Here is a 15,000-nt window from a genome sequence, read left to right as displayed (position 1 = left end):
GTCTGTGTCAGTGTCGGGTGAGGTATGGCCAATGGCTTTAAGTTATCAGTTGACAGGGATTTTCAGTGAGAGGAGGTTCCGAGCTACATCATATTAGTCTGTAAGAGCGCTGTGAGGCAAGTTGCTTAAAAAAGAAAAAATCGGACAATTTCGCACAAAAAATGAACCAAAACATTTTTTTTTCTTATCTTAGTTTTCTGTATTATCCAAACTCATTACACTTAAGAGTTATATCACAAGGCAATGCTATGCAAGCATGTAAACAAAATATGACAAATCTTGCAAGCCCTCGCGCAAAAGTGTGACAAGGGGTTTTAACTCACCACTATCTTCTCCACGCGCGCAATGCCCTTGCCAAAGATGGTTCCCAATTGGTCCCCGACACCAGCCAATAGGAATCCGAATAGTGGGATGCCCAATAGTGCGTAGATGATACAGAAGATCCGCCCACCCTCAGTATGGGGAGAGGTGTTGCCGAAACCTGCACACACACAACACACACACAGAAAATGTTACTAACACTGTTACGTTTTCCAGTAACGGGTAATCTAATTAATTACCAATCATTGTAACCATTGTAAAACCAACCCCAACCTGCTGTCACAGCTTGTTACTGAACAAGCTGCTTGAAAGTCAGATTAGGCTTTGTTGTTCCAAAAGTTTGTCAGAGGTCACGCTCAACTTCTGGGAAAAAAACTGAATGTCTTTGGGTGTGCGATAAAAGGTATCAACTTAAAGAAGAAAAAAACTCACTCATAAGCTACGTCTCATTATTTGTTTATAAATTACCACCATGTACACAAGCAGATGCGTTTCGGCTCTTAATCGCGCAAACCTCCTCACCCTCAAGAACTTTAGAATGGTATGGCTAATTTATTGGTAATATTCAGTGCCCATTTCGTTTCAATGCAATTTCTCACTCTCATGTCAAAGTATGATGGCTCAAATAGGACAGTGCTGATAGCATGTTGGGCAGCATCTCATGCACTTCCACCCACAATTTTGTTTGGCTATAGGTTGTCACATCACATACAGTATAAGATCAATGAACAAGGATGAATGTGGTCAGACTATTGTATGTTCAAATTCAAAGTCCCTAACATTTGTTTAGAAAAAGTATGATTAGTTTTCTTGGTAAGTAGTTATTTTTCTAATGGAGTAACTCAGTTACTAACTCAGTAGCCTTTTGAAGAAGCAACTAGTAACTATAACTATTTACTTTTTCATGCCCAACACTGGACACATACACATGCGCACACACACACACAAAAACACACACACATATGTATGGATGCATGGACGCTCGCAAGCAAGTATGCAGTCATGCATGCACCAAGCCACTGGATACTCGGACTCACGTACGCACACACGCACGCGAAATTAAGTTAACACACAGCGATTTCCTGTGATTCAATAAACAATGAAAAGCAGGTTTCTGCAGAGTCACAAACAATAATGTAACTACTGTAGTAATAGCTTCTGGTGAGGAGGCAGTGCTTACTGCAGCAGTGCTTTACACTAACTTTTTCGCTTACCAGCCATTTTGGCTAGTGGTTTTCCTGACTCACTAGCCATTGGGCCTTTTCACTAGCCATAATTTTCTTAACCATCATAGCAGCTTTAATGAATTATATAATAGGCTGTAATAATGTAATGTAGGATAATATAACATAATATAACATAAAATAAATAATATAATGTAATATAATATAATATAATATAATATAATATAATATAATATAATATAATATAATATAATATAATATAGGGCCTAATAACTAGAATTGTTGTTAACTGGTCCATGCATGCATGCATGCTATAAGAACAGATTAACTTATCTGAGGAATGGCATAGCCGTGCAGAAACACCAAGCACAGTGTTGTGGAAGGGCACAAATGTAAGCTACATGAGAGCAACATATTTCCGTCTTTGATCTGAAGGGCACTTTCGATGCGCAAAGTAGATAGTGCAAAGTCATTGCCAAGCTTCGCATGTCCTCGGTCATGGATGTGGAATAACACCTCTTCTGGAATATTTTCTCATAAAAGTAGGCTATCTAATAGAAGGCACACACATATGCGGCCGGTAACTACAGAAGGAGCTACGACTTCCTTTCATTCCGTTTAATATTGAGTTGTTTGAAATATAAACGGACGCAAGGCAAGATGGGCACATGCGAAGGGACATGGGACATGATTTTGTGAAGGCTGCGCGTTGTGTGCCCCGTTTGACAGTCGGGAACAACGGCACAAGAAACATGGAGGAATATTAAGGTATGAAGACATACAGGCAAATCAGAAAATGATTTAAAACGAACATTATTAATGCCGCATGTGTCCTTGTCTTATCACTGCGCTAATTAATCTCAAGACTTTCACAAGACTGAGGTGTTCTCCTCTCGCCTTGGTCATTTTAATGTCCACTACTACTATGCATTGTACCAATGACAGATCCCAAAACAGGTCAGTTGAGATGAACTTCGCTACTTTATTTTCACGTGAAGGTTTTCAGTGAAATTTCCAAACGCGCGCTGATGTGCCGGTAGGCAGCTCGCTGCTGCCACTCATATTCGCAAGACCACAGATACAGGTCTGTGCGCAAGACTAGCTCTATCAGATTCCTCTCGTGCTTGAGACACAGGTGACACGTGACACAGGTGCTTCATGGGTATTGTAGGCTCGCGAAATCGCATTGCATTGCGTTTGTAGCAAAGACGGTCCGAGGGGAAAAAACTACAAAATGCGGTGCCTCATAATTTAGAATAGTGACGGACCCGCCAGAATGGCTAGTGAACCTTCGGTATCAACTAGCCAACGCCGACTTTCACCCGCATTTGGCTACCTGGCGTGTGTTAGTGTTAAGCCCTGTACTGCAGTATTCAGATGAAGCCAAGTGTCAGGCCAAGACTGCAGAAGTTTCGACAGAAAATATTGAAGACATTTATATTTTATATGCTATTGAAAGATTGTATTTTAGAAGAGGAAAGGACAGGGGGAGAGGAGATGTGAGGTAAGGGGAGGGGGAGGTGAAGAGAGGAGAGAAAAGGAGAGAGGAGACAGACCACACAACAGAAAAGAAGAAGAAGAAGATGAGGAGGAGGAGGAAGAAATGATTAGGGGAGGCCTAAGGACAGGAGAAGAAGAAAGAAGAGAAGAGGGGAAAGAGGAGAGGTATGCAAAGAAAGGGAAGAGAGGAAGAAGAGAGATAGAAGGAGGAGAGGATTTAAGAGGGCCTGGGGAGAAGAAGAAAAAGAGGATGGGAGAGAGTGGGAAAGAGAGAGAGATGAGGATTAAGGAAGCCCTGAGGCACAGTGTGTTTAGAGCTGTGGATTTGACCATGATGTACTGAACACACACGCACGCGCGCGCACACATACACACACACACACACACACACACACACACACACACACACACACACACACACACACACACACACACACACACACACTGTTCGGATGTTTCTGTTTTCCTCGCCGAAGAGGGAAAACACACACACACACAGACACATCCACTCTATTCCACTTCTGGCAGTTTTGTCCTCTGGCAGTCAGGTGACTCTGCAGGTCATGTAGGGCAGGTTTAGCCCTGATAAAGTTGGTTCCCTTGTCTGACCACAACTTTCTTGAATGGTCCCTTCAGGCCAAGAAATGAGAGTAAGCTTAGAGGAAACTCTCAGATAATTGGTCATCGACAAGGTCCATGTGAACTGCTTGTGACACCATACAGCAACAGCAGAACACTATGCCCCAGACCTTTTTTTCTTGTTCTCTTGACAGCATCCTTGATTTCAAAAGGTCCGAAGAGATCTAGGGTGGTGTGTTCAAAAGGCTTGGAACGTTGAAATTGCTCTGGTGGCAGATCACTCATCACCTTCTGGCACATCTTCACTTTTAGTTTACAGTGATACAATCAGTCAATTTTCTTGACTATTCTCTGACCTTGCACAATCCATGCTTTCTTCGGGGGGTGCAGTAATACGTTCATAGTTCTCCTCGTGAGCTTCTCTTGACAGGAGGGTGGGAAGAGCCGCTCCATCTTCAGTCCAGGACTGGTTTCTGCCTTCTTGTCCTTGTGGACCACCAGGCAGTTCAATGTCAAGTCAAGGAATTGACTACCAAGGAGGACCATAAAGTGCCCTTTCCAATGTTTTACCTGTCAGGACAACCTATATGTATGTGCATCAAGCAGCACAAAATATCTTGGGCACATCATCACTGATAAGCTAGAGGATGATGCTGACATGTATAGGCAGAGATGAATGTTGTATGTCCAAGCAAACATGTTGGTAAGAACATTTCACCACTGTTCTGATGATGTGAAAATAAGCTTGTTTCGTGCCTATTGTAGCCCTATGTATGCAGCCTCATTATGGGTCAGCTACAAAAAAGAAACACTGCGCAAACTCCAAGTGGCATATAATGACTGTCTGAGGATATTGCTGAAAAAGCCTAGGAGTTGCAGTGCTAGTAAATTATTTTGTGACTTTGTACTTTACCTGGTCTCTTGGGGAACCTAATGTTTAAGTTCATGGGCCGTCTGGATAAGTCTAAAAACTGTATTATAATGATTCTCACAAGCTCCAGATGCAGCTCTATCCGATATCAATCATATATGTGGAAGCATTGGTATGGCTGCCTTTTAAGACTGTCATGACAGATATGTTTTTATATGCTTAAGCATTATTGTTTGTTGTTTTTTTCTCTTTCTCTCTTCCTCTTCTTTTCCTGCCTATTTTATATGTTATTGTTTTTTATGTATACTATGATGTGTGTCTGCCTATTGGGCCTAGAGCCTGTAATAAAGTTCACATGTACTTAGAGCTGCAAGGACCAGGTCTTGCAGAGCTTGCATCCTTTCCTCAGCAGACAGAATAGTGTGATCCCCGTCCCCTCTTTGAAGGCTCTGGGGTCTGGTGTACCTTCAGCCAGGTCTCTACAGCTCCTCGTACCAAAGCTACAATGTAATGTATTTTGGGAACTAAAGCGCTGGACCAATTCCTCAGGGTTTTCTCTTTTTGCCTTCTATATCTAGTGAGTCCAGGCTGGGCCTGCCTTCTGGTTACGGTCCAGTTTTTGTTGTGACTGGGCTCTAGTGACTGCGGCAGAGAATGCTTTCCGCTGAGTACTGCTCCATAGGAGGACTCGCTTCCATCAGAGGTGATCCCTGTAGGTGGGCCTGTGTCACCAGGTGGCATCAGGCTTCTCTCAAGCCTTACCTGGCCTAGTCTGACATACTTCTCAAAGAGAGTTCTTACAGTTTCATGAAGCCTGGGGGAGAGTGTGGCATCCCATGTATCTTTGGGCTGATCATCTTTTCCAGCCTCTTGGAATGCTTCCAGTACCAACATTACTCGTTTCTGTTTGGCTGGTGAGGCAAGACCAATTGGGTCATAGAATCTGGCAATCTGGCTGAGAAGAATGCAGCAGGTAAGGGGGTTTGGCGTTTCTTCCCTCACATCAGCTACACACAGAGTTAGTCCAGTCCTCATTTCCCCTCCTTTCTTGGAGAAATTGACGGATGTTAGCAGCTGGAGGTTGTCAGTCTCTGGTTTGTAGCCTACCCCGAGAGCTTTGTTCTCCCCATCATGCATTTGGTTGGGCAGTATCAGTGTTGTAGGTTGGGCAGTACCAGAGCTGTTCTCACTGTAATCTTTAGTTGCGTCATTCCTCCCACTTTGGCAAGACAGGACCTATGGCTTGAGGAAGAAGCCGCCTACTTCCAAGATCTCTTCCACGCCTTTGGTAATTCTTTCCAGTGTCTTGGGGTCATTGTTCGAGGACAGGATGACGTCCACATAGCTATCTTCCCTCAGAGCTCGTCATCCTTCGGCCATGTGAGTGAACTGGGGAAAGTTGGCCTCTCCTTCATAGCTACTTCCAGAGGAAGCGGTGGAGGTGGACTTCCATCTCCTTCATCTCGCAGTCCACTCCTGAACCTAAGAAGTACACCTCTGATGGGATTGAGGACATCTGGGCCCTTGTGGAGGAGATCATTTAGGCTTATACCTCAGAATTTTTGGCTGCTATTCCACACAATTCTCACAGGAGTTGAGGAGGAGTGAGGTATAGGAGGGACAAGATGACTGATGTGCCATTTGGGTCCTTTCCAGGCATCCATCTCCTCCCTTGCGAGTTTTGCAGCAGCTCCTCTTGAAACCATTTCATGAATTTGGTCTCTGTATTCCACACCGGTTCCTTCTCCAGGTGTTCCTCTGTGTTTCTGAATGCCACCTCCACTGCTTGCAGATTGTCTGGGAGTCCTGTGAGGTCTCCTGTCCAGGGATATACTGCATCTGGAAGGAGTTGCTGTGTTTATCCTCCAGCACAAAGGTAAGGTATTCCTTGATCTTTTCTCCCACTCTTCATTGAGGGTCATTTCCTTCCCTCCTCTGGAGCACTTGCCACACCTGGAGGAAAATAGCATCTTGTTACAACTGTTGTCTTCATACCCCCAACTCCATGGACTATGAGCTTTATACTTTGGCCACATAGCCCAAGGCAATGAGCTGCCTTACACTGGAAAAAAAAATAAATCTTAGCAAGCTCATTTTTCTAGTTTCAAGTAAAAACATCTAATCAATCTTATTTCAAGTAAAAATCACCAAATAACTAGTACTTTTTTACTGGAATTTAGAACTAGAAATGTGATTATTTATACTTGTTTTCGAACATTTGTCCATGGGGCAAGATCTTTTTACTTGGTGATATTTTTGTATTTGTTGTAAGCAATATTTGCTTGAAACGAGTAAAATAATCTAATCATGGTAGTCTTCATCGCAGACAGTGCAGCTGAAGAAATCATCCTTTTGGCCATCAGTGGACTTGGTGAACAACTTTTTGGTTTCTTCTGAAGGACCCTTCTCCCCAGGGATTTGCCAGCAGAGCTTAGCTCTAATTGGTTGACAGGGGAATAGTTTCCAGGTTCCTTTCTCCTTGCCAATTGACAATAAGGGTTATATACTTGGAATTCCAAAGAGGCAGCAGTCAGTCACAGGGGAGGGCTTATGAGGCTGTGTCTGAAGTTTGAGTGGTTTTGTTGGAGTTGAGTTGCTGCACGTCTCCTAATTCAGTAACTTTGGTTTATAACTGTTCGGCTCTTTCTGTTTTTCCCTGTCAAAGAGGAGGAGGAGTCAGGAAGGCAACAAACGTTGTCTTCGTATTTATTTATTTTCTCAACATGCAGCAGCAGGCTATACACCTGAAAATGGACCAAAATGTGTGCTATATAATTTTTCATCCAAATATAAATACAATATATAAATATAAAAAGTGCCAGCATAGATACAACTTTTAAAATAGATACACCCATATAAATATAACTACACAATATTTATAAGCTATGCAAATAATTGAGAACATTCATAAGCACCATTATTTAGTAACCTATATAATAATATTACATAAATAATTCATACAAATATTAATATGCACAATATTCCTTTAAGCCGCAACAAGTTATTCAATTATGAATATAAACAACTGCATGTAGGTTATTAAGATAGGCAACAATAATTAAAACTCTACATTGCTTAAAGGACAGACAACATTACACAGCAGCCATCGCATTACATACATAAACATCACCATTGCATTACATTCAATTCAAATAGTCCACGGCAACTAATCATCAATGGCCAGTGAATAAACCATATCATCCGCCATGCATCAAGGGAAAGAGTGGACTACAACCTGACTACACTACCCAGCATTCATTACAAATGAAGTACACTCGCAATTGCAAAGTGCTGCAGTTCAAATGTTTGTACCGACAACCAAGCTGATAAACTTAAAACTATAAAAACAAGGTTAAAACAACACTTTCACCAAGTGATCAAAACTGACAAAGTACCAAAGTTACCAAACATCCATCCTGCTTAACCCAATAGCCGCGGCAGATCAAGTGATTTAAGCAAACAGCACAAGGATTTACACAGCACCTTACCAGCGGCTCGATGCAATTCAAGGCATGGAATTCGTCTGCTTTTGCGCTTGCCCAAAACCGTGCTCGGCCCTGCGTATCTACACGTTATTTGTATTATTGGCAGCATGTTCAACCAACGACTAGCCAGTGTTCCAAGCCAGGTAAGTGCCCCCGCCCACCTAATCAGCTGTGCTGCATTTCATCTAATTACCCGTGACTTTGCGTTGCTTACCCACCACCAGTGATGGTGCATGCAACACACACACACACACACACACACACACACACACACACACACACACACACACACACACACACACACACACACACACACACACACACACACACACACACACACACACACTGTAGCTCACAGGACACATTCATTCCTTCCTTACTCTCAAGGGCAATTAGTCCAAAGCAGAGCTACTAATTGTAATAACAGCCATCTCTCTCTCACACACACACACACACACACACACACACACACACACACACACACACACACACACACACACACACACACACACACACACACACACACAAAACACAATCTGATTATCACAGGCATCTCTCTCAGGCACACACACGTGCACAGGACATCTCCAGAGACATATCCTTATCTATATCTACAGATACTGTGTGTGTGTGTGCGTGCGTTCGCACGCGCTTGTGTGTGTGTGTTAGAGTTTGAGTGGCGGTTATTGATTGAACTGCTGAGCCGCTAATTGTGATTACATCACACAGGCAGCTCTCACATCTCATATTACTCCTCCAAACAGGGACGCTCACAAGGGGGGGGAAAGGGGTCAGCTGTCCCGGGCACATGGTGATGGGGGCCCATAATTGGGCACTCATTACATTGAATGTATTGGGTGGGGGGGCCTTTCATATGACTTTGTCCAGGGTCCAGCCAAAGCTGTCAGTGGCCCTGCCTCCCGCACACACGCACACACACTCCATCACGGGTACCTGACAGCGCGTTAGTCACAGCAGTGCACAGTTCTCCTTCCCGTCTTAAGTCATTAACAGATTAAAAGATTATTCACAAGTGTTCCCTTCTTATCAATTGACCGAATGCGAGATTATTCAAGAGTGTTCTCTCCTTTTTCATTAAAATATCTGCAGATTATTCACAAGTGTTTCCTTCTTATCAGTGAACAGAGTGTCCTGGTCTTGCTCTCCATTGAGACTAGTCAATAGAAATCCTGTATTCAATAGAGATCCAGTATCTCCAAGTGTATATGCGGTGAGAAGGTGTGAATGTTTTCAGTAACATTCCTACTTTAAAGGAAAAGACAGATACCGGCAGATAACCAATTAAAATCTTTTGACATTTGGTGTCTTTGATCCTCTACATTGTAAATCTTAGAAATAACATTCGCAATACAGTTGAGATATATTTTCAAGGGACCTTTTGAAGGTGGGGTCTGTTCTAAAGGTGGCCGACTTCAATATTAGGCCTAAAATGCTGGGGGAAATCCTGGTTTGTGTTCATAGCACGACCCTCGGAGGACCTTATACAATTTGAAGTGGCCCCTCGAATGAAAAAGGCTCCCTACCCCTGCTGTACAAAGACATAGAGTGAATCCCATTACACCCCTTAGCCCTACGCGAACCCCTTTGCCTCCGTTTTGCGCGTCCACGCGCAGGGGTAGTGGCATCCCGATTCACGTTCAGACAGACGGGTAGGGGTACGGAAAAGGGCTTTCCACCCCTCCGCGCAGAGATTTTCCGACACCAGACTCCGCGGCGGAGGGCTACGACTGGTTTCCCTGAATGCATTGCAAATTCATTTAAAAATTGTTCGGCAAGCCACAGCACCCACAACAGCACACACGTTTCAGTATTTTCGCCGCAAATTGACGGTTTTAAAGCGGTAATAATTATTCCATTGCACTAAGTTTATCATTTTCCTAATGTGTGATGGCCCTTTTCTCCGTGAAACGCACATGAAAACAATCGTCAACCTAATGCATGGAATTAGTGACAGCTGTTGAAGGGATATCCCAATTCGTAGCAGTTGCGTTTCAAGCCCTGCACCTTACAGCTTTGTTGGAAAGCACGAGGGACATGGGGAAGGGGTAGGGGTAGAGATTAGCAATGGGAAAGGCCCTTAGGTGTGTATGTTTATACCACAAATTTCCTCTGTTCATCGCTGCCACCAGCGATTGACCCAGAAACACCTCAAACTGCACATGCTCATTAGCTGGAGGAGGAGAGAGGGGGAGAGAAAGAATAAAAGGATAAATGAAGGAATGAATGAATAAGAGCTATGGAGAGAGTAATAGCACATCCCTGAAGGCCACCACTGCCTCCCAGGAACACCTCGAACAGCATATGCGTATTGCTTAACTGGAGGGAGACGAGATGGAGGGAACGAGACGAGAGGAAGTGGGGGGGAGGGAGAGGGAGAGGGAGGAGGAGAGGGAGGGAAAGTGACGAGAGGGAGGAGAGAGAGAAGAAGGGAGAGAGAAGAGAGGGAGGAAGTGTAATGTTTGTGGACACCTGTGTGTGTGTGTGTGTGTGTGTGTGTGTGTGTGTGTGTGTGTGTGTGTGTGTGTGTGTGTGTGTGTGTGTGTGTGTGTGTGTGTGTGTGTGTCTTCAAACCTAACCAACTCTTCACATCTAATCAACTCCACACCTCGCCAACTCCACATATCAACCAACCACACATGTCTGCAACTCCACACATCAATTCTTCACATCTCACCAACTCTAAAAATATCACCAACTCTACACATCTCAGTGTAGTTGGGTGGGTGGGGGTGTTTATAACTAGACCTCTCCACCTCCATGACTGATGAAGTAATGGTACCATCCCCCAACACCCCTCCCTTGTTGCAACCTGGTTGGAATGTAGCAGGTGAGGAATACTTAAGTTGGGCTTTCTCCTCCATCCTCTTCCATGCCTGAGGACCTCATGGTACCATCCTCCAACGTCGTTCCCTCGTTGGGATGAAGGTGAGGCATATGTTTGTACAACAGTCTCTGTCAATAGTCAGTTTGACAGATCATCTTGTCATGTCTTATTTACTGGATGTTATTTCAGGGTTTCATATGGTCAAATGGGGTGTTGTATTGTTCCATCGCGCTGTGTCACCAGGTTATTGTGTCGAGTTTTTTGGTTGTTTGTGGAAAAGTCTGTTTGTCATTTTGTGTTCTTCAGCTTTAAATACAGGAAAGCTCACGCACACACTGTTCACATCTGCAGAGTTTACCCACAACGTTTTGGTCTACTGACCCTTTTCAAGCAATTCCCATGGGTTCCACTCCCACGCACCTGGCTGAAGGAGGTGTGCAAGAATTCTACACAAACAGTGTTCTTAAACTTGGTCAGTTGTTATTGTCAAAATGTTTTTTGCTGGGTTGCCATGTCTTATTTACTGCCCGGGCATTGGTGCATTGGTTCTGGTTGTTGAGGCATACTTAGACCCCCTACACTGAACTTTGTGTCATGCTTCCCCATATGAATCTCTGTTTGTGTCTGTATGTGTGACAGCATGTGAATGTGTGTGTCAATGTTGTTTCCACTCCCTCGTGTGTCTCGTAGAATCCTGTGAGTGTGTCGATTGGTTTTAGGATGGGTTTTGATTGAGTGTCGGTGTCTGGGCCTGGAATAGGGGTCGGGGTCTGGGCAGGAATAATGAATGGATTAGATAGCATGGGTACTGATAAAGGGTGGGGCAATAGATCGGGGTTCTAAGATGTTTCGTAGAGTTTAATCAGAGCTGAAGAGATTTTAATAGAGGCCAGAGGTCAGAGTTTAACGATGATGTTTTCCGTTCCATTTACTCACTTAGCTAGTGAAAGGGTGACGAAAAAAGGGACAAGACCACAAACTGCATCTGCTGCCTCCGTCTCTGGCTAAAGCTTGAGGCTACAATACTATAAATGCACAGTGTGTCACCCTGGCCATGCGATCATGTGACATCACTGATGAGAAACCTGTGAGTCACAGATGGGGGGATGACATCAGGAATGACAGCAGTCAGTGATGGTGGTGATGATGTAACTAATGGTGCATTCCCCAAGGATAGGAGATGGGATGTTTCTGACCTCCTACTTGCTGAAATGCATTGGAACGCCTGTTGAAGCGGAATGTTCAAGAACTGGGGCCAAATCGAAGCACCCCGACTTCGAAATCGTGACGTCAACACAGCAATGACAGTGCACACAGGGATAGGAATAGTTTAAGTTTGACTTGCTGGTTGGAACGCTTTCAAGTGGGAGGTAGTTGCCTCCTGGTTGCATATTGGGAAGCTCCTACCCCCGGCATAAAGCCCTATTCAGACGGGACTAGTTTTATGTATGGACATGGAGAAATGTGATTCTATCTCAGGATGTCAGTGATAGAAATGGCCGATTCGGACAGGATTAAAATATCTCAGTAAACGAACAGAGAGTTGGAGTGGTAACTCATTACGTACCGTTGTGACTGCACTTGTCGTGACGTGCGTGCCATCTCCACAATGTAGTATTCATTTTTGAGCATATTATTGCGAATCTATGGAGGCATTTGGTCCCGTGGAACAATTTTTAATAATTGCCTGTTGGTTTACTAACCCATCAGAATCCATTCTAATGCGTCAGCATGCGCGTCCTTTCATTTGGAAAATGTGTTTGATCATGCTGCCTGATTTTGACAGCGAACATCATGGAACAACTCTCTAAAACAAAACTAACTGCTTACTACAAAGCTGCAATGTTTACAAACGATTTTTTGTTTTGTGTATTGTGTGTCTCGTGCACTTAACATAGTGTGTGTGTGCGTGTGCGTGTGCGTGTGCGTGTGTGTGAGACAGAGCACGAGAGAGAGACTCACCGATGGTGGTGATGACAGTGCCAGCGAAGAAGAAGGCAGAGCTTAAGTCCCAGAGGCTCGTCTGATTGGAGGAGTTATCGGAGGGATTGACACCCGCCCGGATAGCCTGAACCACTTGCTGTCCAGACGACATACACATTCACACACACACACACACACACACACACACACACACACACACACACACACACACACACACACACACACACACACACACACAAACACGATTAATATACTGCCCAAACAACACACACGCACACACACACATGCACACACACACATTAATACACTGCCCGGATGGCCTGCACCACTTGCTGCCCCAGACAACACACACAGAAACACACCTATGTCTGTGCGCACACACGCATTCATGCACGCACACACTCTCCCATACACATATGCGCGCACACGCAGGCACGTGTACACACACACACACACACACACACACACACACACACACACACACACACACACACACACACACACACACACACACCACGTTTTTTGTCAGATGGTGCTGATGCTCCACATACAAGGCACATGTGATACAGTCCTGTGACGGGTCTTGCTCAGGGATGTGAAAATGAATTTCGGGACAAACTCACAATAAAGTTGATGTCATACCGTATCATATCACATCATATCGAAACACATTGTATCATACACACACACACACACACACACACACACACACACACACACACACACACACACACACACACACACACACACACACACACACACACACACACACACACACCCTCACACACATAGGTATTTCACCCAAATATCGCTGAAGTCATACACAATACAGCCCACCTCTGACTGACTGGCTGTTTGCTCCCATTGTATAAATCTTAAGGTTTTTTTGGTCTAGTCTTTGACCGCACCGAGCAAGTGCACACTTCCCCCAAAATGCTGATTCTCATTTCTCAGGTGTGAGGAGCTCCTGACAGAAAGGCTTATGCACAGAAATGTTCCACTACACAGAGACTTTCTCTATTCAGGATACGGAAGTTGGATTAGTATATCAGTTGGGACTCTAGTAGATAAAGCAAAAGTATCTTACGTTAAGCATTTCTCTTAACACACACACACACACGCGCACCCACACACACACAATGCCGCACTCACATCAGCACGATATTTGGTCCTCTCCACTCGTTGCATATTGCGTGTGTGCGTGCGCGTGTGTGTATGTTTGTGTGTGTGTGCTCGCGCTTGTGTGTGTGTGGCTTGTGTGTGTGTGCTTGTAAGAGATGATGTGTGTGATCTATAGTGAGGTGAAATAGCTGACGTTGCTGCAGCAGCATAATGCTACAGGAGATAGGGAATGCTACCGCTATACCACTGGAGAGACCAGTATAGTATACGCAGAGAGAAAAATGCTAAGCCATACAATACACTGTACTATACGCTGCACTAGTTACAACTTATCTGATCACGATGTGTGTGTGTGTGTTTGTGGGTGGGTGTGTGTGCGCGCATCTTGAGAGAGAGAAACACTGCAGTACTAACGCGTATATTTATTTCTCTAATGATTGGACTTCGGCCTGTGTGTGTGTGTGTGTGTGTGTGTGTGTGTGTGTGTGTGTGTGTTTTATTTTTGGATGGGGAGGGGGTGGGGGGTCCCCTACACACATACCTCTCTCCCGTGAGCACACACACACCCTCACACAAACACCCTTACGCTGACACACACCAACCCAGACCAAAAGTGCAGCATTGCAAACATAAAGCTCATTTTTCAAACCCAGCAGCTCAAAGCAGCAGCTCAATACTCAACAATCTGTTGACATGGCAACCTGCCCCCACTCCACCCCCACCCCCTCCCAGGAATCAGAATAACTCATTACTTTGTCCCTCATGCAGAGTACTGTAATGCTTCAAAAAGAGGCCAGACCTGGTATTTAGTGATTTTTATTGTACAGACGCCCACACGGACACAGGGACACACACACACACACACACACACACACACACACACACACACACACACACACACACACACACACACACACACACAAGCAAACTCTCTCTCCTTTCTCTCTTTCTTTCTGCGTCTCTCTCTCTCTCTCTCTCTCTCTCTCTCTCTAGGAAAAGGCAAACTGCTTGGTCTCCACGTAGCTCATAGCAAACATTTACACAAACACACGCATACATGCACACACATGCACTCACACACACCACACACAGGTACACGCACACACACAAACACACACACAAACGCAAACACACGCACACACACACACA

General features: G+C 44.5%; 1 protein-coding gene across 1 annotated transcript in view; it reads right to left on the bottom strand.

Annotated features, from left to right (window-relative positions):
• The window catches only part of LOC134468764 (potassium channel subfamily K member 2-like), a 38,284-nt gene that overhangs the window by 5,842 nt on the left and 17,442 nt on the right, over positions 1 to 15,000 (bottom strand). The window contains exons 4-5 of the mRNA XM_063222638.1: positions 12,748 to 12,865; positions 324 to 481 (exon numbers count right to left, since the gene is read on the bottom strand). Of these exons, the coding sequence (XP_063078708.1) occupies positions 324 to 481; positions 12,748 to 12,865 (276 nt within the window). The remainder of the gene's footprint in view (positions 1 to 323; positions 482 to 12,747; positions 12,866 to 15,000) is intronic.

Source organism: Engraulis encrasicolus, chromosome 18, assembly GCF_034702125.1.
Source record: "Engraulis encrasicolus isolate BLACKSEA-1 chromosome 18, IST_EnEncr_1.0, whole genome shotgun sequence".
NCBI lineage: Eukaryota > Metazoa > Chordata > Actinopteri > Clupeiformes > Engraulidae > Engraulis > Engraulis encrasicolus.
This window is presented reverse-complemented; position numbering and strand designations above follow the sequence as displayed.